This window comes from Arachis ipaensis, chromosome B05 (genome assembly GCF_000816755.2).
Source record: "Arachis ipaensis cultivar K30076 chromosome B05, Araip1.1, whole genome shotgun sequence".
NCBI classification, from domain to species: domain Eukaryota; kingdom Viridiplantae; phylum Streptophyta; class Magnoliopsida; order Fabales; family Fabaceae; genus Arachis; species Arachis ipaensis.
Window position 1 is genome coordinate 79,348,862 of NC_029789.2, and position 25,097 is coordinate 79,373,958.

Below are 25,097 nucleotides of genomic sequence, written 5' to 3' on the forward strand. Positions count from 1 at the left end.
ATTGGAACATAGTTAAAAAAAAGCTAAGAACACACGACCTGTGAGATTTTGAGCTTATTTATATGGTTACATTATTTAACCATAAATTTTTATTCTTGAGTGTTTGCTTCTCTATGATTGTAATCTTTATTTTGTCCCATCCTATATGTCCAATGTTTAATGTGTTATATGCATGCATATGATTGAGGCCATTAATTGTTTTAACTCACTTACCCTAAATAGCCTACCCTTCCATTTACCTTTGTCAGCCACTTTGAGCCTTTTAAATCCCATTTGTTCTGTATTTTACCACATTACTAGCCTTAAGTAGAAAAACAAATTAATTACCCCAAATTGAATCTTTGGTTAGCTTAAGATAGAAATTGTGTGTCAATTGAGTATGGGAAGATTGTGGGAACATGGGTTATTAAGGGAATGTGTCATGATAAAATAATGGGAATTTGGGTACCTACTCATGTGAAACTAGAAAAATTAAAAAATCCATGTGCATTTCTTAGGTTAGTCAAGGATTCAATTTATAGCTCACTTAGCCATATGCATACCCTTACCCTTACATTAGCCCCATTACAACCTTGAAAAGACCTCATGATGTTTGCATTGGTACATTAAATATTGTTGATTGGTTAGGTGAAGAACAAAATTTAGAAAGCATGATTAGAGAAGAATAGAGTGATTACCTTATACACTTGAGAGACTAGAGTGCATATACACCATCAGTGAGGGTTCAATGCTTAATTCTATGTTCCCTACTTTCATGAGTTGTCTTCTTATAATTTTACCTGTTTTTACTATATAATTTGAATTAGTGAAATCCAATTTATGTTTTTCTTGAAGAGCTTATTTACTTTTAACCAAGTAGACAAGAATCATATAGTTGCATTCATATATATAGGTTGCATTGCATTGCATGAGTCTTACATTTCTCTACTCATTCATTTTATCTCCTTAAGCTAAGCATGAGACATGCTAATGTTTAAGTGTGGGGAGGTTGATAAACCACTATTTTATGATTTATATTGTGTTTAATTGAGTGGTTTTTATCAAGTCATTACCTACTTATTCATATGAATTGCATGATTTTATAATTCCTTCCTAGTATTATTTATGGTTGAAAACTTGCTTCCTAGAAACTTTTAATTAGTACATTTTAACTCTTCTTTATACCATTTGATGCCTTGATCCGTGTGTTAAGTGTTTCAGGCTTCATAGGGCAGGAATGGCTCAGAGAATGGTAAGGAAGCTTGCAAAAATGGAAGGAATACAAGAAACTAAGGAGATGACCAGAGAACACTGACGCGAGCGCATAGCTCACACGAGCGTACGAAATGAAGAAATCGCAGCGATGCGAACGCGTGCCTGACACGTACGCGTGGATTGGAGTTTGCACGAATGACGCGAAGGCGTAGACGACGCGTACGCATGACAAGGAAAATCGCTAAATGACGCGAACGCATGGACGACGCGTATGCGTGACCTGCGCGATCTGCAGAAATAACAGAATACACTGGGGACGATTTTGGGCCACATTTTAACCCAGTTTTCGGCCCCGAAACACAAAATAAAACCAGGGAACATGTAGAGACTCAGGAGGCAATAAACACACATTCTGATACATTGATATTAGGATTACTTTTAGTTTTAGATCTAAATCTAGATTTGCCTTACATTCATAGTTTATGCTTTTGCTTTGGATTTTGGATGTTGAAGAGTCATCACCTCCGTTGAAGTTATGATGAGCAGATAATTTATACATTTTTTGGCATTGTTTTTAGGTAGTTTTTAGTATGTTTTAGTTAGTTTTTATTATATTTTTATTAGTTTTTAAATAAAAATCACATTTCTAGACTTTACTATGAGTTTGTGTATTTTTCTGGCTGAAATTGAGGGACCTGAGCAAAAATCTGATTCAGAGGCTGAAAAAGGACTGCAGATGCTGTTGGATTCTGACCTCCCTGCACGCGAAGTGGATTTTTTGGAGATACAGAAGCCCAATCGGCGCGCTCCTAATTGCGTTGGAAAATAGACATCCTGGGCTTTCCAGAAATATATAATACTCCATACTTTGCCCAAGATTTGATGGCCCAAACTGGCGTTCCAAGGCAGCATAAAAATTCTAGCGTCAAAACGTCAAAACTGGCACCCAAGCTGGCGTTTAACTCCAAGAAAAGTCTCTACATGTGAAAGCTTCAATGCTTAGCCCAAGAACACACCAAGTGGGCCCGGACCACAAAACCCCCATCCATCTCCTCTATTTTCTTCTTTTACTCTTTTCTTTCTTCTTTTTCTCGAGGACGAGCAAACCTTCTAAGTTTGGTGTGGTAAAAGCGTTGCTTTTTATTTTTCCATAACCATTTATGGCACCTAAGGCCAGAGAAACCTCTAGAAAGAGGAAAGGAAAGGCAAAAGCTTCCGCCTCTGAGTCATGGGAGATGGAAAGATTCATCTCAAAGATCCATCAAGACCACTTCTATGAAGTTGTGGCCAAGAAGAAGGTGATCCCCGAGGTCCCTTTCAAACTCAAAAAGGGTGAATATCCGGAGATCTGACATGAGATTCGAAGAAGAGGTTGGAAAGTTCTCACCAACCCCATTCAACAAGTCGGAATCTTAATGGTTCAAGAGTTTTATGCCAATGCATGGATCACCAAGAACCATGATCAAAGTGTGAACCCAGACCCAAAGAATTGGCTTACAATGGTCCGGGGGAAATGCTTAGATTTTAGTCCAGAAAATGTAAGGTTAGCATTCAACTTGCCCATGATGGAAGGAGATGCACGCCCCTACACTAGAAGAACTTTGATCAAAGGTTGGACCAAGTTCTCATAGAGATATGTGAAGAGGGCGCTCAATGGAAGAGAGATTCAAGAGGGAAGCCGGTTCAACTAAGAAGGCATGACCTCAAGCCCGTGGCTAGGGGATGGTTGGAGTTCATCCACCGCTCAATCATTCCTACTAGCAACCGGTCTAAAGTTACTATAGACCGGGCTATCATGATCCATAGCATCATGATTGGAAAGGAAGTAGAAGTTCATGAGGTTATATCCCTAGAACTCTACAAGGTGGCGGACAAGTCCTCTACTTTCGCAAGGTTAGCCTTCCCTCATCTCATTTGTCACCTCTGCAATTCAGCTGGAATTGACATAGAGGAAGACATACTCATTGATGAGGACAAGCCCATCACTAAGAAAAGGATGGAGCAAACAAGAGAGCCCACTCATGGACAAGAGCATGAGGAAATTCCTCATCATGAAATCCATGAGATTCCTCAAGGGATGCATTTTCCTCCACAAAACTATTGGGAGTAAATCAACACATCCCTAGGAGAATTAAGTTCCAACATGGGACAACTAAGGGTGGAGCACCAAGAGCATTCCATGCTCCTCCAAGAAATTAGAGAAGACCAAAGAGTCATGAGGGAGGAGCAACAAAGGCAAGGAAGAGACATTGAGGAGCTCAAGGACTCCATAAGATCTTCAAGAGGAAGAACAAGCCGCTATCACTAAGGTGGACCCGTTCTTTAATTTTCTTGTTCTTATTTTTCTGTTTTTCAAAAATTATGCTTTACGTTTTATTTATGTTTGTGTCTTATTACATGATCACTAGTGTCTAAGTGTCTATGCCTTAAAGCTATGAATGTCCTATGAATCCATCACCTTTCTTAAATAAAAAGAGTGTTTATTTGCAAAAAGAAAATGAAGTACATGAATTTTGAATTTTAAAATAGATTAATTATTTTGAAGTGGTGGTAATGCTTTTTGTTTTTTCTGAATGAATGCTTGAACAGTGCATATTTTTTAATTTGTTGTTCATGAATGTTAAAATTGTTGGCTCTTGAAAGAATGATGAAAAAAGGAGAAATGCTATTGATAATCTGAAAAATCATAAAATTGATTCTTGAAGCAAGAAAAAGCAGTGAAAAGCTTGCAGAAAAAAATATATGCGAAAAAAAAGAGGCAAAAAATAAAGAAAAAAAAGAAAAAAGAGAAAAAAAAAGCAAGCAGAAAAAGCCAATAGCCCTTTAAACCAAAAGGCAAGGGTAAAATAAAAAGGATCCAAGGCTTTGAGCATCAGTGGATAGGAGGGTCCACAGGAATAAAATCCTGGCCTAAGCGGCTAAACCAAGCTGTCCCTAACCATGTGCTTGTGGCGTGAAGGTGTCAAGTGAAAAGCTTGAAACTGAGCGGTTAAAGTCATGGTGCAAAACAATAAGAGTGTGTTTAAGAGCTCTGGACACCTCTAATTGGGGACTTTAGCAAAGCTGAGTCACAATCTGAAAAGGTTCACCCAGTTATGTGTCTGTGGCATTTATGTATCCGGTGGTAATACTGAAAAACAAAATGCTTAGGGTCACAGCCAAGACTTATAAAGTAACTGTCTTCAAGAATCAACATACTGAACTAGGAGAATCAATAACACTATCTAAATTCTGAGTTCCTATAGATGCCAATCATTCTAAACTTCAAAGGATAAATTGAGATGCCAAAACTGTTCAGAAGCAAAAAGCTAATAGCCCCGCTCATCTAATTAAGACTGATCTTCATAGATGTTTTTAGAATTCATTGTATATTCTCTTCTTTTTATCCTATTTGATTTTTAGTTGCTTGGGGACAAGCAACAATTTAAATTTGGTGTTGTGATGAGCGGATAATTTATACGCTTTTTGGCATTGTTTTTAGTATGTTTTAGTTAGTTTTTATTATATTTTTATTAGTTTTTAAATAAAAATCACATTTCTGGACTTTACTATGAGTTTGTGTGTTTTTCTGTGATTTCAGGTATTTTCTGGCTGAAATTGAGGGACCTAAGCAAAAATCTGATTCAGAGGCTGAAAAAGGACTGCAGATGCTGTTGGATTCTGACCTCCCTGCACTCGAAGTGGATTTTCTGGAGCTACAGAAGCCCAATCGCCCTGCTCTCAATTGAGTTAGAAAGTAGACATCCTGGGCTTTTTCGCAATATATAATAGTTCATACTTTTCCCGAGATTTGATGGCCCAAACCGGCGTTCCAAGTCAGCATAAAAATTCTGGCGTCAAAACGCCAGAACTGGCATAAAAGCTGGAGTTAACCGCCCAAACTAGCACCCAAGCTGGCGTTTAACTCCAAGAAAAGTCTCTACATGTGAAAGCTTCAATGCTCAGCCCAAGCACACACCAAGTGGGTCCGGTTTGTATTTACTAACGCTAGACCTTCCTAAGGGAGAGGACTAGGATCAGAGCTATCCAATGACATCTTGGATAGTTCAGACAGACCATCATAGAAGATTCCTATGATGCTCCATTCTGAAAGCATGTCAGAAGGGCACCTTCTGATCAATTACTTGTATCTCTCCCAAGCTTCATAGAGGGACTCACCATCCTTCTGTCTAAAGGTTTGGACTTCCACTCTAAGCTTACTCAATTTTTGAGGTGGAAAGAACTTTGCCAAGAAGGCGTTAACTAGCTTTTTCCAAGAGTTCAGGCTTTCTTTAGGTTGTGAATCCAACCATATCCTAGCTCTGTCTCTTACAGCAAAAGGAAAGAGCATAAGTCTGTAGACTTCAAGGTCAACCCCATTGGTCTTGACAGTGTCACAGATTTGCAGGAATTCAGCTAAGAACTGATGAGGATCTTCCAATGGAAGTCCACGAAACTTGCAATTCTGTTGCATTAGAGAAACCAATTGAGGCTTAAGCTCAAAGTTGCTTGCTCCAATGGTAGGGATTGAGATGCTTCTCCCATAGAAATCAGGAGTAGGTGCAGTAAAGTCACCAAGCACCTTCCTCGCATTGTTGTTGTTTTCGGCTGCCATGGTTTTTTCTTCCTTGAAAAGCTCTGTTAGGCCCTCTAAAGATAATTGTTCTTTAGCTTCTCTTAGCTTTCTCTTCAAGGTCCTTTCAGGTTCAGGATCAGCTTGAACAAGTATGCCTTTATCTTTGTTCCTGCTCATATGAAAGAGAAGAGAACAAGAAAGTATGGAATCCTCTATGTCACAGTATAGAGATTCCTTGAAGTGTCAGAAGAAAAGAAGAATAGAAGGAGAGGATAGAGATGAGAGAATTCGAACATACTAAAGAATTAGGGTTCGAATTGCATCTTGAGGAGGAGTGTTAGTCCCTTAAATAGAAGGATGTGAAAAGAGGGGAAGAATTTTTGAAAATAATTTACAAAAATTTTGAAATAATTAAAAAGAAATTTGAAATTTTGATTGAGATTTTCGAAAACTAAGATTGGGAAATAAATAAAAGTGATTTTTGAAAAAGATTTTGAAATTAGAAAAAGATATGATTGAAAAAAAATTAATTTTGAAAAAGATGTGATTGAAAAGATATGTTTGAAAAGATATGATTGAAAATCAATTTAGAAAAAGAAAATTTTTAAAATTAAAGTTGATTACTTGACTATCAAGAAATTAAAAGATATGATTTCAAAATTTAAAGTTTGATCCTTTCCTAATAGGCAAGTAACAACTTGAAAATTTTTGAAGTAAATCTTGAATTGAAGCAAGGATTTTTGAAAATAGTGAAAATAAATATAAAATGGAAAGAAAATGATTTTGAAAGAGATATGATTGAAAAGATATGATTTGAAAAAGATTTGAGTTTGAAAAATTATGAAAACTTGAAAAAAAATGTGAATTAAAAACAAAATCTTCCCTCTAGTGTCATCCTGGCGTTAAACGCCCAGAATGGTGCCCATTCTGGCGTTTAACGCCCAAAACTCTACCTTTTTGGTCGTTAAACGCCCAGCCAGGTGCCCTGGCTGGTGTTTAAACGCCAGTTTTCCTTCTTCACTGGGCGTTTTGAACGCCCAGCTTTTTCTGTTTGATTCCTCTGCTGAATGTTCTGAATCTTCAATTCTCTGTATTATTGACTTGAAAAGACATAGTTTTGAGAATTTTTTTGAATTTTTCAATGATGGGAATCAATAAAAATGCAACTAAGATCAATTAAACAATGCATGCAGGACACCAAACTTAAAAGTTTGTATACTAAGGACTATAACGATGTAAAAATGCATGTAAGAAACAACAAAACATACAAAACAAGAGAATTTGAAGATCAGAGCAATGAAATCATCAAGAACAACTTGAAGATCAATGTAGAACATAATGCATAAAATTTTGAAAATTAGAATTGATAAAGACATGCAATTGACACCAAACTTAAAAATTGATACTAGACTCAAACAAGAAACATAAAATATTTTTGGTTTTTATGGTTTTATAAATTTTTTTGTGATTTTTGAAACTTATATGGAAAAGAAAATAAAGGGATTCAAAACTTTCAATAAGAATTCCAGGAATCATGCAATGTTAGTCTAAAGCTTCAGTCTTCAGCTTTTGTGATGATAAGAACATCACCTTGAAACTCTAGAATTCATTCTAAAAAATTCTGAAAAGTACCTAATCTAAGCAACAAGATGAACCGTCAGTTGTCCAAACTCGAATAATCCCCGGCAACGGCGCCATATACTTGGTGTTGTTGCCGGACTAAACTTGGCACTGTTGTTGCAGGAAACAAATGCGAAATTGTTGTTCGTTCATTCGTTCCTTCCCCGACAACGGCGCCAAAAACTTGGTGTTGTTCCCGGAAACAAATGCAAAATTATTGTTCGTTCATTCGTTCCTTCCCAGATCCTACTCGGAATACCACAGACAAGGTTTAGACTTTCTGGATCTCAGAAATGGCCGCCAATAATTCTAGCCTATACCACGAAGGTTCCAATCTTAGATTAGAAACCCAAGAGATACGCATTCAAGCCATTGCTAGTAGAACAGAGGTGGTTGTCAGGCACATGTTCATAGGTGAGAATGATGATGAGTGTCACGGATCATCACATTCATCAAGTTGAAGAACGAATGAATATCTTGGAGAAGAAATAGACTTGAGTTGAATAGAAAAACAATAATACTTGTATTAATTCATGAAGAACAGCAGAGCTCCACACCTTAATCTATAGTGTGTAAAAACTCCACCATTGAAAATACAAAAGAACAAGGTCTAGGCATGGCCGAGAGGCCAGCCCCCAAACGTGAAAAGGTCTATCAAAGTATGAGTAAAAGATAGATGGTGTGAAAATACAATGGCAAAAGGTCCTATTTATAGAAAACTAGTAGCCTAGGGTTTATAGAAATCAGTAATTAATGCAGAAATCTTCTTCCGGGCCCACTTGGTGTGTGCTTGGGCTAAGCATTGAAGCTTCCATATGTAGAGACTTTTCTTGGAGTTAAGCATTGAAGCTTTTGTACTAGTTTGGGCGTTTAACTCCAGCTTTTGTGCCAATTTTGGAGTTAAACGCCAGAATTCTTGAGCTGACTCGGAACGCCTGTTTGGGCCATCAAAGCTCGGGCAAAGTATGGACTATTATATATTGATGGAAAGCCCAGGATGTCTACTTTCCAATGCAATTGAGAGTGTGCCAATTGGGCTTTTGTAGCTCCAGAAAATACACTTTGAGTGCAGGGAGGTCAGAATCCAACAGCATCTGCAGTCCTTTTTCAGCCTCTGAATCAGATTTTTGCTCAGGTCCCTCAATTTCAGCCAGAAAATACCTGAAATTACAGAAAAACACACAAACTCATAGTAAAGTCCAGAAGAGTGATTTTTATTTAAAAACTAATAAAAACATGATAAAAACTAACTAAAATATACTAAAAACATACTAAAAACAATGCCAAAAAGCGTATAAATTATCTGCTCATCAGGTATATTTATGGGTTTTTGAAATAAGGAACAAGTAATTTAAATGGCAAGAAAAATAAATTAATAATTAGAAAGAAAACTCTTGGCAAGGTATGAAAACTGGAAATCCCATCCTAGTTATCCTTGTCAGGTATGATGAGAATTGTTATTGCTCCCACTTAGTTAACCCTTACTAAATAAAGGAAAGTCAAGTGGACTAATTAACTTGATTCCTCAAGTCCTAGTCAACTCCTATGGAAAGACTAGCTTTAGAGGGATCTAAATCAATCAGCAGTTTCCAATTCTCAATCAACTGCTGAGTTTGATAACTCAAGTGTCACCAATTACTTAACCAAAGCCAAAAGGAAAAAAATCTAAATTATATTGAAAGCATCATAAATGGAATAAAACAATCATAAATCTGAAATACCTCAAATTATATTGAATCAAATTAAACATAAGAATTCATAAGCCAAATTGGCAACATCAAGTAATCAACTAAAGTAATAGAATAAAAGTAGAAGAGAAAATAAATTTAAAGGAATGTTGAACCTAGATTGAAGAAATAACCATAAAAATAAAAGAAATCCTAATTCTAAAACCTAAGAGAGAGGAGAGAACCTCTCTCTCTAAAACTACATCTAAAACCTAAAATTGTTAATTTTTGAATGTTGTATAAATTGTTGTTATGAATGAATGGATTCTCCCACTTTATAGCCTCTAATATGTGATTTCTGGGCCGAAAACTGGGTCAAAAACAGCCCAGAAATTGCCCCCAGCGATTTTTGGTACGTACAGGTCGCCGCAAAGTCACGCGGGAGCGTCATCCACGTGTTCGCGCGGATTGCATTTTTTCCAGGTCATGCGTCCGCGTGATTCAAGCGTGCATTTCTCCTATCTTCAGGAAGGTATTGAAAATTATATATTGTTGCGAAGCCCCGGATGTTAGCTTTCCAACGCAACTGGCATAGCGTCATTTGGACGTTTGTAGCTCAAGTTATGATCGATTTAGTACCAGGAGGTCAGGCTGGACAACTTTAGCAGTTCCTTCAGTTTCATGTATTCCTTCCACTTTTGCATGCTTCCTTTCCATCCTCTAAGTCATTCCTGCCCTATAATCTCTGAAAACACTTAACACACACATCAAGGCATCGAATGGTAATAAGAGAGGATTAAACATAGGAAATTTAAGACCAAAGTAACATGTTTTCAATCATAGCACAAAATCATGAAGGAAAATGTAAAATCATGCAAAATATATGAATAAGTGGGTGAAGACTTGATGAAATCATTCAATTAAACACAAGATAAACCATAAAATAGTGGTTTATCAGTTGGTTTTGAGAAAGGATTTCCAAAAGAATAGCATTGGCGCCAACGTTTGACTCAACGTTGGTGCACCAACATTTTTCCACCCATGCGTGCGCGTCCTCTACGCGTATGCATCAAAACAGAGTTTTGCGCGTATGCGTCGCTCACGCGTGGGTGTGTCTAGCCAAATTATGCATGCACACGTATGCGTGCGCGTCGATTGCAATTTTTCAAATCCAATTTTGGGCTGCTTGTCGCATACGTTGGAGGTAACGTTTGAGGTAGCGTTGGACCTCCAACGTTCGTTCATTCACGCTCACGCGTAATCCACGCGTACGCATGGATGGTGAATTGTGTCATTCTATGCGTGTGCGTAGCTCATGCGTATGTGTGTTTTGCATATCCACGCGTACGCGTCACCCAAAATTTTTCTGGCTCCAGCTTTTGAAAACCATCGAAGATGTTGGAGGTAACGTTGGACCTCCAACGTTCCCTCCAACGCCAGCACTATTAGTTTTGAAAAATTTTCCAAATCCACGTTTGAGGCAACGTTGGATCACCAACATTGCCCTCAATGTTGGCACCATTTTTTTCTTCCAAAAATGTTGCCTACAATGTTGGTGGATCAACGTTACCACCAACGTTGCATCTCCCTCCATACAACAAATATGGGCTTTAGCAACGCTAAATTTTGCAATGCCTTAAAACCGTTCTCTAAGATAGTTTTAGACAACGGTTTTTTGTAGTGTTATTGTTGAATTCAATTTTTCATTATTTAATAGCCACAAATTAAAACCGTTCTCTTAGACTATTTTAAAGAACGGTTTTATAACCGTAACTATGATTTGTTTTTAAGCAACGCTTTTTTATTGTTGTTTAAATAATTGTACAAAAGAAACGCATAAAAACCGTTGCCAAAATGCTACACTTTAAAACCGTTCTATTAGATGCTTTCAGACAACAGTTTTTATAGTGTTGCTGATGAAGTTCAATTTTTCATTACATTATAGCAACAAAATAAAATCCTTCTCTTTGACTATTTTAAAGAACGGTTTTATAACTATTACAACAATTGTTTATCAAATAATAATTTTTTAATATTATTTAAATAATTATACAAATTAAAAGATATATATAAAAATAATTATAAATAATCATACAAATTTAAACAATTTTTTCTATAAATACTAAATTTATAGAATACTCAAACATTATTGTTATAAACATATAACAAATATTATTTATAAAAAAATAAATTTAAAATAAATTTATAACAAATATTATATATTTTTACTTCATTTTCACTCTAAAATATCAAATAAAACCCTAATTTAAAAAAATTCCTAAATTTGTTACCGTGAATCCCTAAACACATACAGAAAAACGAAACAGAAGATGAAACAGAAGGAAAGGGGGAAAGAAAGAAAAGGAAAAAAAGAGAAGGGGGAATCAGGGATGAAGAAGGGAAGGAGAGGGAGAAGAGCGCGCCGTTGTTATGCCCTGCCCGCCTGTCGCCGCCGTTCCGTGGAGCAGCCGCCATCGTCGCGTGAACCGGAGGGTGTGGAGACGGAGAAGAGTGCGCGCGAGAGAGGAGAAGTAGCCACCATCGTCGAAGACTCCATCACCGCCGCTGAAGGTCCTGACCGTCGAGCTCGTCGTCGACGTCGCACCTCCCATCACTGCCGCCACTGAGGAGCTCGAAGAGAGAGAAAGGGTTCGCGCAGAGAGAGAAACACGATGAGGGAGGAGGAGGTTGCCTCTGTTGCTGCCAAGCCGTCATTGGTGGGGCTGGGTTCGCCATCGCCGTTGAGCTGTGTGCCGCCGTTGGTGTCTGGATCGCCACTCTGTTTCTGCTACAACTCGCCACTGTCCTAGTGAGCTTTACCCTGCTAGTTACTTTGCTGTCGCCTAATATTGATTTTAATGTTGATTTGGTATAATGCTGTTCTGATGTTGATTTGGTAACTGGTTATTTGGAAATGCTGTTGTGATTTTATTTTGATTTTAAGATTGATTTAGTATGTAACTGGTTCTCTGGTAATGCTGCTCTAATTTTGTTTTGATTCCAATTGCCCTTATACTCAATTTCACCAAACTGGACATACACTTACCTTGAAGCAGCTTGGTTTGATCATTGGCAAAGGTCAGTTATTCATTATTATTAATAGCTTGACATTGTGGTTTAGTTCTTTTACTTTCATATTCATTGCATAGGACAATAATTTGTGCATTTTTTCCTTTGAATCTACCGCTGCTTGTGCAATCTGATGATGAGAAGTTTTTTTAATGGTCGAGTATATGGCTAAATTCTTGCATAGGACAATAATTGGTTTCCATGTTGTGTTTGTAATTGAAACATCCAAATTTAAATAAGTTTGTATCCTTGAAAGGCCACCGTGGAGGAAGCTTGTGCTACTCTTCAAAAGCTCCTTTCAGGTACAAGTTGCAACCTCAATTTGTTCTTTTCTTTTACTTTGTTTCCACATTCTAATTCCTTAAACGCTACACTTTCACTCCCTTTCAACCGAAAACCGCACTTCTCCATCACTTGCTCTGCCTCTTCTTCCGGTACCACAGTTTTTCCTTCTTCTCATTATGCTCTTCATTTTGTTCAATTTAGCTTCTTTTTCTTTTTTATTTTTCTTTCAGTTCATTTATTTTTTGAAGTGGTAATGTAGCTACTTTATTTGTGTGATAATAAAGGTGACATTGCTGGTTCCTAATAGCATTCAGTTTTAACAAATTTGTTGCTTTAGATAGTGGTGCAAATTGTTATAGGGTTCTAGGAGAGGGTAACTCAGGTATTTTTGTGTCTTTTTCATTTAAGCAAGAGAAATTCATGATTTTTGTGGTGATTTTGTCTTCAGATCCTCTGCTGGTGAAGGCTGCCAGAGGAGAACCTGTTAGTCGGCCATCAGCATGGATGATGCGCTAGGCGGGAAGGTACATGGCTGTTTACAGAAAGCTTGCAGAGAAATATCCATCCTTTCGAGAGAGATCGGAGACAACTGATCTCATAGTGGAAATTTCTTTGCAGCCTTGGAATGCCATTAGGCCTAATGGAGTGATCATTTTCTCTGACATCCTTACGCCTCTTCCTGCATTTGGGGTCGAATTCAACATTGAAGACGTAAGGGGTCCTGTTATTCAGTCCCCAATACGTTCTGAGGAGGGACTAAAGGCTCTGCATCCAATTGACCTGGAAAATCTCAGTTTTGTTGGAGATTCACTCAAGATACTACGCAAGGAGGTAAACCTAGTTGCATTACCACTTCTATATATCATGGCTATCCTTCAAAGGAGCCGTTTTCCTTACTTATTGCTTTTTACTTAGGTTGGTGGTGATGCTTCCGTTTTAGGTTTCGTGGGAGAACCTTGGACAATAGCAACATATATAGTGGAAGGGGGTACAACACCCACCTATACAACCATTAAGAGTATGTGCCATACAGCACCACATTTATTGCGGACTCTGCTCTCTCATTTGTCGCAAGCAATAGCAGATTATGTTGTTTTCCAAGTGGAGTCTGGGGCTCACTGCATACAAATATTTGATTCATGGGGTGGACAACTACCACCTGATATGTGGGAACGCTGGTCAAAGCCTTATATCAAAGAGGTAATATAAAAATAGTTCCAATTTTTTTCATGTTATTGAAATTGTGTTCTAATTTTTCAAACTGTTCTATTTGGGGTCCATGTCATAGCAAGCTTAAGTGTATGTATTTCAACTTTTGCTTATTTGTTTAGTTGAATCTTTGAACTAGACAAACCATGTGTCTCTTTCAAAGGTTTGCAATGATTACAGGTTTTGTTTTATGTAAATTATTGTTTTGTTCCAAGCTCTCATGATTGTCATTTGGTTGGTAAATAATAGGATGAGCTAAGAGCTTGTAATTTGTAAGCATCGAGTGGTAAATAAGCTCACTGGATGTTGATCTTGGTCTTCTGAATTTCGGAGAGAAAGTCCAAATCAGAGGCTACACCTTCAAACTTTTTTATTTAATTAAAACTATGTTGCTGTTAGTGCATCATCATAATTTATAAAACATAAAATATTTGCGAATTGAACGTTGGGCGCAAGATGCTATTGTTCCATATTTTTTCCTCTTTTGCCATGTACTGATTTCTAAACATCCAGATTGTAGATTTGGTCAAGAAAAGATGCCCTGAGACACCGATTGTTCTTTATATAAATGGAAATGGTGGCCTTCTTGAGCGTATGAAAGATACTGGAGTTGATGTTATTGGGCTGGACTGGACTGTGGATATGGCAGATCGAAGATCAGATTTAAGATTCTTTCTAGTTCTTTATGTGGAGCAGTTGCCATTGAAGCCAAGAGAGTCCACTCAAGCTGAGTTACCACACCAACTTTGTTGAAGAAAAATAAAAAAATTGCCACCCTTAGGTTATAGTATTATAGTATTTTGAAAAATGATGATGATATAAGTAAAAGTAGTTATGACCTAGATTAGTATTGTTATTTTACAATGATATATAATGTGATTGTGGATCTTGCAACAATTTTTGTAAGTCAAATTTGATGATAAATGTTCAATTAGTTTTCTTTCGTAATTTCATTCAAATATTTTAGGTTATTTATTAACGCTAAATTAAAAAAAAAAGTTGGAACTAATTTCATTTGAGAAAATTCTTGTAAATAAAGAATTATATTACAAAAAACCATTGTCAAAAGTAACAAAAGGCAATGATGTTAAAACCGTTGTCAAAGACAACTATAAAATGGCAATGGTATTAAAACTGTTGCCAAAAAACGACACTAGTGGCAACGCTTTAAAACCGTTGGCTTAGTGAATAATAAAACTACAACAGTTTAAAACCGTTGCCTATCTAGTTATGGTTTTAAACCGTTACCTCATGAAAGAGAACAGTTTTAAACCGTTGTCTATCTAGTAACGGTTTTAAACCGTTCTTTAAAAATTGTTGTCAAAACCGTTGTCTATACCAGTAACTTTGGCAACGGTTTTTTTGTTATCGTTGCCTTAGGTAAAAAACCGTTGCCTTTGAGCATTGGCAACGGCCGCATATACCACAGGTCAAAAACCATTGCCAAAGCGTTGCCTAAAGTTTTGGGAACGGTTTTTCAATCTACGGCAACGGTTTTTGACCATTGCGAAAACCCTTATTTGTTGTAGTGCTCTCTTCTTCAATACTTTTTTGCTCTATTTCCTCCTCTTCTTTCTTACTTCTTTCTTGCCTTATTTCCACCTACAATCAATCAAACAATTACCTCAAAGTTTGCTGTAATCATGAGGTATTTGCATCATTCATAACATCTAGTAAAAGTAGCATAAGACCTTATGAAAAATCACATAAACAACCATGTTTAATTGACTTACGAAATGCATGAAATTTCAATCCAATTACTTACTTATTGTGTAAGAAAGTGCATAAAAACTTAATGAAACAAGAGGAAAATGCTTGTGAAACTAGCATAAGATGAGCCCAATCCCATTTGGGTTCATGATAATACTTCTTCCATAGAAGTCAGCAGTAGGGTTTGTATAGGAACCCAGAGTTCTTCTGAACTCTTCAATCCCATTTGGGTTCATGATGAAGAAAGGTAGAAGAAGAGAAGGAATGAAGATAGAAGGAGTAGAAGAAGAAATAGAAGTAGAAAAGATAAACAAGAATTAAAGTATTTTTTTAGTTTATTTATTTATTTGTTTCAAAAATTAAGTTTAATTAATTAAAAGGAATTGGAAATTAGTTAATGAATTTCGAAAATAAAAGAGAGAGAGAAGAATAATAGAATTTTCAAAAATTAGAAGAGAGAATAATTAGTTAGAAAGTTTTGAAAAAGAAGAGAGAGAAGATAAGTAACTAATAAGAAAGATAAGATAAAGAAGTTAAGAAAAGATAAGTTTTAAAATTAAAAAGATTTGAAATTTAAATTTTAAATTTGAGAATTAAATTTTAAATTTTAAATTTTGAAATATTTTGAAATTTAAATTTTAAAATTTAAATTTTGAAATTTGAAATTTTGAATTTTGAATTTGAAACAAGATAAGATAAAGTTAAAAAATACTTTATTTTAAAATTTTGAATTTTAAATTTTAAAAATTGAAGATTGAATTTTGAATTTTGAATTTTGAATTTTGAATTTTGAAATAAGATAAGATAAGATTTTTGAAAAAGATATGATTTTGAATTTTGAATTTTGAAAAGATAAGATAAGATATGATTTTTGAAATTAAATTTGAATTTTTATTGTTAATTTTCGAAAATTAATTAAAAGATAAGATAGAAAAGATACTTTTTTTGAATTTAATGAGGAAAGAGAAAAACAACAAAATGACACCAAACTTAAAATTTTTAGATCTAAATGGACCTAGTGTCCGAAAATTTAAAGAAAAACACAGAGGGATACCAAACTTAAAAATTTTAAGATCAAAACAAAAGGAAAACATAAGAACACCTTGAAGATTAAGAAGAACACAAAGAACAAAATTCAAAGAAATTCAAAGAACACAAGAACATGCAAAGGACACCAAACTTAAAATTTTGAAAATTAAACACAAAATTTTCAAAAAATTTAAAAGAAAAACACAAGAAGACACCAAACTTAAAGATTTGACACAAGACTCAAACAAAAGACGCTAATTTTGAAAAAAAATTAGAAAAAGAAAAAAAAATCGAAAAACTCAACAAGAACACAAACAAAAAAACTTATACCAAGAACAAATATTAAACAAAGAAAATAGAAATTTTTGAAAAAGGTTTTTGATTTTTTTTCGAAAATAGGGAGAAGAAAAAGAAAATAAAATACTCTTGCAAAAATTAAAGACAATACCTGATCTAGGGAACAATATAATCCGTCAGTTGTCCAAACTCGAACAATCCCCAGCAACGGTGCAAAAAAATTGGTGCACGAATCCCCATACTTCGTACAACTGTACCAGCAAGTGCACTCGGTTGTCCAAGTACCTGAGCAAGTTAGCGTCGATCCCACGAGGATTGTGGTTTGAAGCAAGCTATGGTTATCTTGCAGGTCTTAGTCAGGCAAAATCAAGAGGTTGTTAGTTTGAATTTGGTTAAAGGCATGAAAAGGAATAAAAAGTGTATAAAATACTTTGTGAATTTGAAAGGAATTAGTAATAAGAAGATGGTAAAGGATTGGAGTTGCTTTGTCTTTCTTAATTAACTCTGGTCTTACTGTCTTCTTTGCTTGTGAATGATTTCTTCTATGGTAGGCTGTATGTGATCAACGCCTTTCTTGAGAGGTCGTCAATACTCCTCTAGATCTGAACACCAGGGTTAGTGCACATCCAGTCTGATTGATGGTTAAGTTCCTACGGTCCATTCTCCTTAATGATCGTACTTAAAATGCCACAGACATGGTCGAATATTCCGGATTAGAGAATGCTGCATCTTTGAGTTCTAGCCTTTACCACAGAGACCCTAATCTTCCCGTAAATTGGCTGAACTGGTGTCTCGAGAAGTCCCTAACGAAGTCGTGGAATAGTCGTCTGAGAGATGTATAATCAAGTTGGCAGTTTGATGCGTGAGCATCTTTATCTTTTCCTAGTGAATTTGCATTCAAATTGTTGAGTTTAATCAAGATTTAAATATCTTTAAGCCATTATGGATGCTACTTTGAGTTGTGTGCAATTCTGTTTATTTCAGGTAGCATTTGGATTGATTTGATGGCGTTTTGTAGCAGAAAAGGAAGAAAGCGAATGATGCTTTCAACTCCGACCTCGTTACACTCAAACAAGAAGAACTTGAGCTATAGAGTCCAATTGACGTGATCCTAGCGGCATTGAAAAGCTAACTTTCAGAGCTTTATAACAATATATAATAGTATACCCATTTCTTCCATTTTGTACGGACCACTTCATGTGAAACTTGAGGAAGCTCAAGTTTGGCGCCAACTCAAAAGCACTCCAAGGAAGGCAGTGCGGTCCACTCCAGGCCAAACTTGAGGGAGCTCAAGTTTGGCGTCAATATGAAATCTATAAAGAAAGCCACATGCTGCCATCTCCACGCCGAACTTGAGCTTACCCAAGTTCGGCGCCACAACCTTTAGTACGAAAGTGGTCCCCATTCACTCATACAACGCTGCACGCAGAATGGAATTTATTTTGATTAAATTTTATTTTATTTTAAAATAGGAAAAGATATTATTTAGTTTTAGGAAATATAATTTATATTAATTAGGATTAGATATAAATGGGAAAAGAATCAGCCCCTCGGGATCTTCTCTCATCTCTTCTCTTCAACCTCATTCCCCAATTTACAGTTTTACGAATCCTAGTTTTTCTCTCTGAACGATGAGCAACTAAACCTCCACTGTTAAGGTTAGGAGCTCTGTCTATTGTATGGATTGATACTATTACTTTTCTATTTTAATTTGCGTACTGATTTATATTTCAAGAATTGTTTTCGTTCTTTATTTTATGAATTTGGGTGGAACGGAAGTATGACCCTTGTTCTAATTGAGTTCTTGTATAACTTGGAAAAGCTCTTTACTTGATCAACAGCTTGAAAACATATTCTCCTAAACTTCTAATTATCTGGACTTAATGGGATACGTGACATATAATCCTCTTATATTTGGGTAAATAGGGTTTTTGTGGCATATAACTAGAATTGAACTTCAGCCTCTAATCAGAATTATATGACCAAGGAATTGGCCGTTGATGAAGGTTAGATGAGACTAAAAAGGTCTAAGGAATTAGGGTTTAGTCACTTATAGTTTGCCATGAATTAAATCTTGCATGATTAAAATAGTTAGTAAGAAAAGTCAATCCGAAAAATAGATATCTCTGAAGCCTTAACTATTTCTCCATATATTATTCACAACTTATTTACTGCTTGCTTTCTGCTATTTTGAATTTACTGTTAATGCTTTTGAACTCTCTAAACATCATTTTATGTTTGTCTAACTAAGTAAATCACTTAACCGTTGTTGCTTAGTCCATCAATCCTTGTGGGATCGACCCTCACTCACGTGAGGTATTACTGGGTACGACCCGGTGCACTTGCCGGTTAGTTTGTGGACTTTAAATTCCACACCAAGTTTTTGGCGCCATTGCCAGGGATTGATAGTGATTAACAACTATTAGTTGTTTGATTGCTTAGATTAGATGTTTTAGTTTTAATTTTATTTAATTTTTGCCTTATTATTTTCGAAATTTAGTATTAGTAGTTTCCATTAATTTCTAAAAGTAAGTTTGGTGTTACCTAGTTGATTTTATTTTAATTTTACTATTTAATTTGCCTATTATTTTTGAATTTTTCAGTCTAATTTCAGTCATCATTTTCAAATTTTTACTGTTTAATTTATTTAGTAATTTTATTTTATTTCTTTACACAAGTTACCTCACTGGGAATTCTCTACACTCTGACGTAGAGAGTTTCATATTTTCTTGTCTTCTGTCTATTTATGAGCAGGAACAGGGACAAAAAACCTCATTTAGAGTTTGATCCTGAACTTGAAAGGACTTTGGGGTGGCGTCTGCAACAAGCAAGACTTTACAAGGCTACAGAGTTCACTACGGACCATAATAATGCTGCTAATGCCAATATGGCAAATCCGAATGGGAATGAGCAACCTAGGAGAGTGCTTAGCTCTTACACTGCTCCTATTGTAGATCTTTATGGAAAAAGCATTGTGGTACCCCCTATTGCTGCAAACAACTTTGAGCTAAAGCCACAGCTAGTCACTCTTGTGCAACAAAATTGTCAGTATCATGGACTCCCTCAAAAAGATCCAAATCAGTTTATGTCTAATTTTCTGCAGATTTGTGATACTGTGAAAACTAATGGAGTGAACCCTAAGGTTTACAAACCCATGCTCTTCCCATTTTCTTTGAGGGATAGAGCAAAGCTGTGGCTAGATTCTCAACCCGAGGAAAGTCTGGATACTTGGGATAAGGTTGTCACTGGGTTTCTTACTAAATTTTTCCCACCAAAGAAACTGACTAAGCTTAGTGTGCAGGTTCAGACCTTCAGACAGAAGGATGGTGAGACCCTCTATGAAGCTTGGGAGAGATACAAGCTACTGACCAGGCAATGCCCTCCAGATATGTTCTCTAAATAGACCCAATTAGATATCTTTTATGAAGGCTTGGGTGAAATGTCCAAGATGTACTTAGATAATTCTGCAGGTGGTTCATTTCACATGAAAAAAACACCAGAGGAAACTATTGAGCTTATTGAGTTGGTTGCTAGCAACCAATATTTATACTTATCTAACAGGAATCCTGTGAGCTCTGAGGCTCCTCAAAAGAGAGGCATTTTGTAAGTGGAAGCTGTTGATCCTCTTCTTGCCCAGAACAAACTTTTGTCTCAGCAAATAAATATAATTACTCAATAGTTGAGTGGAATGCAAGTTTCAGCTATCAACACTCAGAATGCACCTCAAGATGTCCCTTATGACATGACAGGTAATTTTATGCAAAATGAGAATTATGACCTCAATCCTCTTCTGAACAGGTCAATTACATGGGGAGTGCTCCTAGAAACCCCAATAATGATACATACTCTAAGACCTACAATCAGGGGTGGAGAAATCACCTAAATTTTGGGTGGAGAGAGCAACCTCAGAGGCTATAAAATTTTAATAATAATTCACAGGGCAGTTTTCAACAGAATAATTTTAATAACCACTAGTTTCAGTCATCTCAGCAAGCAACTCCTCAATTGCAAAAGAACACTGATCTGGAAGCACTAATGGCCAGTTTTATACAGGAAACCAGAGCATCAATCAAAAACTTGGAGATTCAGATGGGTCAATTAGACACAAAAGTTAATAAAATTGATCAGAGGACCACTAATAGCCTTCCTGGAAACACAATTCCAAATCAAAGAGAGGATTGCAATGCTATCACCTTGATAAGTGGACAAGTGGCAAGTACGGAAGCACAAGTTAATGAGGAGCCAGTTGAAAAAGAAGCTCCAGAGGAGAAGAAAGAGGAGGTGGAACACGCCCCTCCTAAGCGTGTAGATAATCCATTCCGAGTCTCTCTTGACACTCATCCTACATTGCCTAAGGCACCTAAGTACAAGCCTAAAATGCCATATCCTCAGAGACTTCAAAAGGAGACCAAGGACAAGTAGTTTTCAAGTTCTTGGAAGTTTTCAGAAAGTTACAAATTAATATTCCTTTTGCTGAGGTTTTGGAGCAAATGCCTCTCTATGTTAAATTCATGAAGGAGTTATTGTCAAAGAAGAAGCCTTTAAAGGGAGATGAGTGATAAACCCCGATTTTGTGGTTTATCTTGTGCTTATTTTGGGGGATTTTATCAATATTTCTCACACATATTCGCAAGCAATGCATGGTTTTGTGTTCACTTCCCAATATTGCTCCATGATGGAAAACATGCTTATTTTGCCTTAAAATTTCCATATTTTAATCCTCTTCTATTGCCATTCGATGCCGTGATGTATTTGTTGAGTAATTTCAGGAATTATAGGGTAGGAATGACTTAGAAGAGAGGGGGAAAGCATGTACAAAGAGGGAGGAACATGAAGAATTGAAATATTGGGAAAAGCAGCATCGGCGCGCCCGCGCACTTCACGCGGATGCGTGGATGGGATTGGCTGGAACCGGAGCGCAAGGATGGACGCATCCGCGCGGATCAGAAGATTCCTATCGACGCGCACGCGCACTTGGCGCGCACGCGTGGATCGCAAAAGCAATCGGCGCGCACGCACGCATGGCGCACACGCGTGGGAAGCTACACGTGACCTCATTAAAGGAAATCGTGCCTGGCGATTTCTGAGGCTCATCAGGCCCAATTTCAAGCTGTTTCTGCATGGAAAAGACCCAAGGATGCTAAGGGGAAAGGGGGGATCAATCATTTTTACACTAAGACATAATTTTAGCTAGTTTTTGGTTCTTTGGTTATTCTAGAGAGAAAAACCCTTGTTCCTCTCTAGATCTAGTTTTAATTTGATCTTTCCTTGTTGATTTATGAATTGGATCTTGTTAATTACTAGTTTTAATTGTTCAATTTGAATTCCTTGTTACAATTTTGCTTATATCTAATGATAGTTTTATGAATTCTTGTCAATTATCATTTTATACCCATTTCATGAATGTTGTGAATCTTGACTTGTTGATGTTACATTGATGATTTCTATGTTTAATCTTGTTGTTTGGATTATTGTATGTTGATAATTGTTAGTGGGTACTTGTAGATTTCAATTTAATTGCTATTTTGAACATGTCTTTTTTTAATGCTTACCAAGTGTTCGATGAATTCTTTACTTTGATTATGGAGTAGTCTTCTTTACTCTTGGCCTAGGTCAATGGAATTGGGTAAACTTGAGTCATTGGGTCTAATGGATTTGATGATTTGGGAGCCCTTGGTGGTCAATTTAAGACTCATTGACGCCAACCCAATACTAATCCAATTAGTAGGTAGGTTGGGACTTATGGGTTGATGTGATCAAAGCCATTTGATGTACTTCAAGTCTAGGAGTAGATATCATGTACTTAAGACTTTGAGGGTAGACTTAATGAGCTTGGTTCCTCATAATTGTCAAGATACGGTTGTTAGACAAGGATCGTGACCCCAATTCCCATGCCTAGCCAAGAGTTGCTTTTATTATTCATATTTGAAAATGAATTTTCCCAAATTATTTGCTTTAGTTACAGTTACTTGCTTGGTTTATAATAGAATTAAGTGGAACGTTGCTTGTTCATTGGAATTGCTCATGTTTTACTTAGATAGTTGAATTAGTTTGTTGCAATTTAAGATTACTTGCTTGTTAAGATTCCTATTTATTTTCATGCTCATTACTCACAACCTCAGATTTCTAACCAATGTTGAAGCACATGTTTGCCCATTCCTTGTGAGACGACCCGAGGTTTGAATACTTCGGTTATTTCTATTGGGGTTGAACTTGTGACAACCAAATTCCTCTCTAAATTTGACCCCCGAGGATTGTTGTTGGTAGAGCTATACTTGCAACGTGATTTTATTAGAGAAAATCTTTACCAATACACCCTTGGGAGCCTGTCAAATTTTTGGCGCCGTTGCCGGGGAATGGTTGCAACATATGCGTTGATATTGGTTATGTGAATATGTGAATATTGTAGATATTTTACCTCTTTCAATACTTAGCTATAGTTTAGATTTCTTTTACATTTGTGCTATGACTTTCAAGTTTGATGACTCGGTCTCAACCGAATTCTAGCTTAGCCAATTTTGATCCCGAGATCGAAAGAACTTTGTTACACACTCGGCAAGCTAGACGACGGTTAGACTATACGCCTAGTACTTCGGCCTCTCTTGAGGAAAATACCGAATCACTAGACGTCACCTAGAGTGACTTGGAGTCCGCTACTTCCTATTCTTTTGTTGACACTACTAATACATCTTTGCATCCTACAGGTGAGCCACACATGGCGGAGCCACGCCGGATCACTTTGCATGAGCAAAGAGCTCCGGATATCATACTTCAACCGTTGCAAGCAAGGTATCCTAACCTTGATCCAAACTTTGAGTTGAAGAGTAGCTTGATAAATCTACTTCCTAAGTATCATGGGTTGCCGGGTCAAGACCACATCCGACATTTGAAGGATTTTCAAGTTGCTTGTTCTACAGCTCGAAGGCAAGGAGCCGATGAGGTAGCTATCATGGTCTTTGCATTCCCTTTCTCTCTTGAAGCGCAAGCAAAAACATGGTTCTACTCGCTACCGGATGAGATTGTGACTAATTGAGATTTCTTGAGAAGAGAGTTTCTTGATAAGTTCTTCCCACCGGAGAAGACCGACTACATCCAGAAAGAGATTTCGGGTATAATGCAAAGAGACCAAGAGAGTTTGTACGAGTATTGGTCTCGGTTCAAGAGGCTATTGGAGTCATGTCTACACCACGAAATGACCACTCACTTGCTCATTAGCTACTTTACCGGAGGTCTTTGTGCAGAAGATAGAAGATTGCTCACCGCTTCTAGTGGCGGTTCCCTTTCGAAAAACAAGACGGAGGGAGATGCTTGGAATTTGATAAAGGATGTTGCCGAAGCTACACAACACACAAGGGTGAGAAGTAATCCTCTCAAGGGTGTGGTAGAACCATCCCCCTCCGAAGCAAGTCTAACCAAGGCACTTGGGGATATGACCACCATCCTTACACAAATCCAAAGGGATCAAAAGGAATACTACTCCATCCAAGCCGTCCAAGCCCCACCTCCGGTTGCTCAACTTGAAGGCCCTCCTAGAATTTGTGGTTTGTGCTCTAGCACCACACATTACACCGACCAATGCCATCAAATTCAAGAGGAACATGCCCCTGTGGTAGCCAATTGAATTACAACAACCGTCTACCCTACCCTTCTCAAGGTCAAAACAACTACCATCAAGGTGGTAATCAACATCAAGGGTGGAGAGATTATGCACAAAGAAGCAATCAAAACCAAAGGTGGAACAACTCTTCTTCTCATCACAACAATAACCAATCTTCATCCCAATACCACCATAACAACACCAACTACCAAGCCAACCAAGGCCACTCCAACCAAAACCAAAACAACTACACCAAGTACCAAGCACCACACCATAGACAACAAAATCAAAACCAAACTCCTCCATCTTCCAAGAATCAAGTTGATGAGCTTAGAGCCGCTATGGAAAAACGAGATGAGAGCAACAAGGCTTAATTCGAGGCCTTGAATACTCAATTGGCCAACCTCACCAACATGCTTTCAAAGATGAACATGTCAAGCCAATCACCAACCCCCAATAACAACACCAATCAACCCTCAAGTTCCTCTAACCTTCCATCCCAACCCAACCAAACGCAAGAGGCGGTCTCAACACCATCACTCTACGGTCGGGAACTACATTAGAGAAGATACCTCCAAGGGTCATGGGAGAAATTCATGAGGAAAAGGTAGTTGTTGAAGCTCCACATGAAGAAGAGGTGGTAGACAAAAGGCATGAGGAAGAAGGAGTAAACCTCAAGGAACCCAAGAGGAAAGCTATAGTGGATGAGTCAATTCCTATTCTATTTTCTTCCATGGTGAAGAAGGCGAAGAAGACACCGGAGTTTGATTTGAACATGCTTCAAGTGTTCAAAAAGGTTGAGGTAACCATACCACTCCTTGATGCTATTCAACAAATTCCAAAGTATGCAAAATTTTTGAAAGAC

General features: G+C 37.0%; 1 protein-coding gene and 1 long non-coding RNA gene across 4 annotated transcripts; one reads left to right on the forward strand and one right to left on the reverse strand.

Annotated features, from left to right (window-relative positions):
* On the forward strand, nt 11,364-14,439 carry LOC107643700 (uroporphyrinogen decarboxylase 1, chloroplastic-like). Of its 3 annotated transcripts, XM_021124115.1 has the most exons (6): nt 12,372-12,407; nt 12,496-12,539; nt 12,839-12,914; nt 13,009-13,221; nt 13,306-13,590; nt 14,113-14,439. In XM_021124115.1, the coding sequence occupies exons 3-6, from the start codon at nt 12,891-12,893 to the stop codon at nt 14,350-14,352; spliced, it is 762 nt and encodes a 253-aa protein (XP_020979774.1). In that variant the 5' UTR covers nt 12,372-12,407; nt 12,496-12,539; nt 12,839-12,890; the 3' UTR covers nt 14,353-14,439. The 3 variants fall into 3 exon arrangements, with proteins under 3 accessions (XP_020979776.1, XP_020979775.1, XP_020979774.1); XM_021124117.1 differs by lacking the exons at nt 12,372-12,407; nt 12,496-12,539 and adding an exon at nt 11,364-11,845; XM_021124116.1 differs by lacking the exons at nt 12,372-12,407; nt 12,496-12,539 and adding an exon at nt 11,886-12,114.
* LOC110272189 lies at nt 11,470-12,536 on the reverse strand. Its single transcript, XR_002363125.1, has 2 exons — nt 12,367-12,536; nt 11,470-11,850 (listed from the first exon to the last, which is right to left on the reverse strand). It is a non-coding gene; the product is annotated as an uncharacterized LOC110272189 (long non-coding RNA).

Excerpts from the sequence above, each read along its gene's own strand:
- LOC107643700 (XM_021124117.1), top strand. The coding sequence starts at position 12,891 with ATGGATGATGCGCTAGGCGGGAAG. Across the intron at positions 12,915-13,008 it reads ATGATGCGCTAGGCGGGAAG|CCTTGGAATGCCATTAGGCC; the intron begins GTACATGGCTGT and ends ATTTCTTTGCAG. Across the intron at positions 13,222-13,305 it reads TCAAGATACTACGCAAGGAG|GTTGGTGGTGATGCTTCCGT; the intron begins GTAAACCTAGTT and ends CTTTTTACTTAG.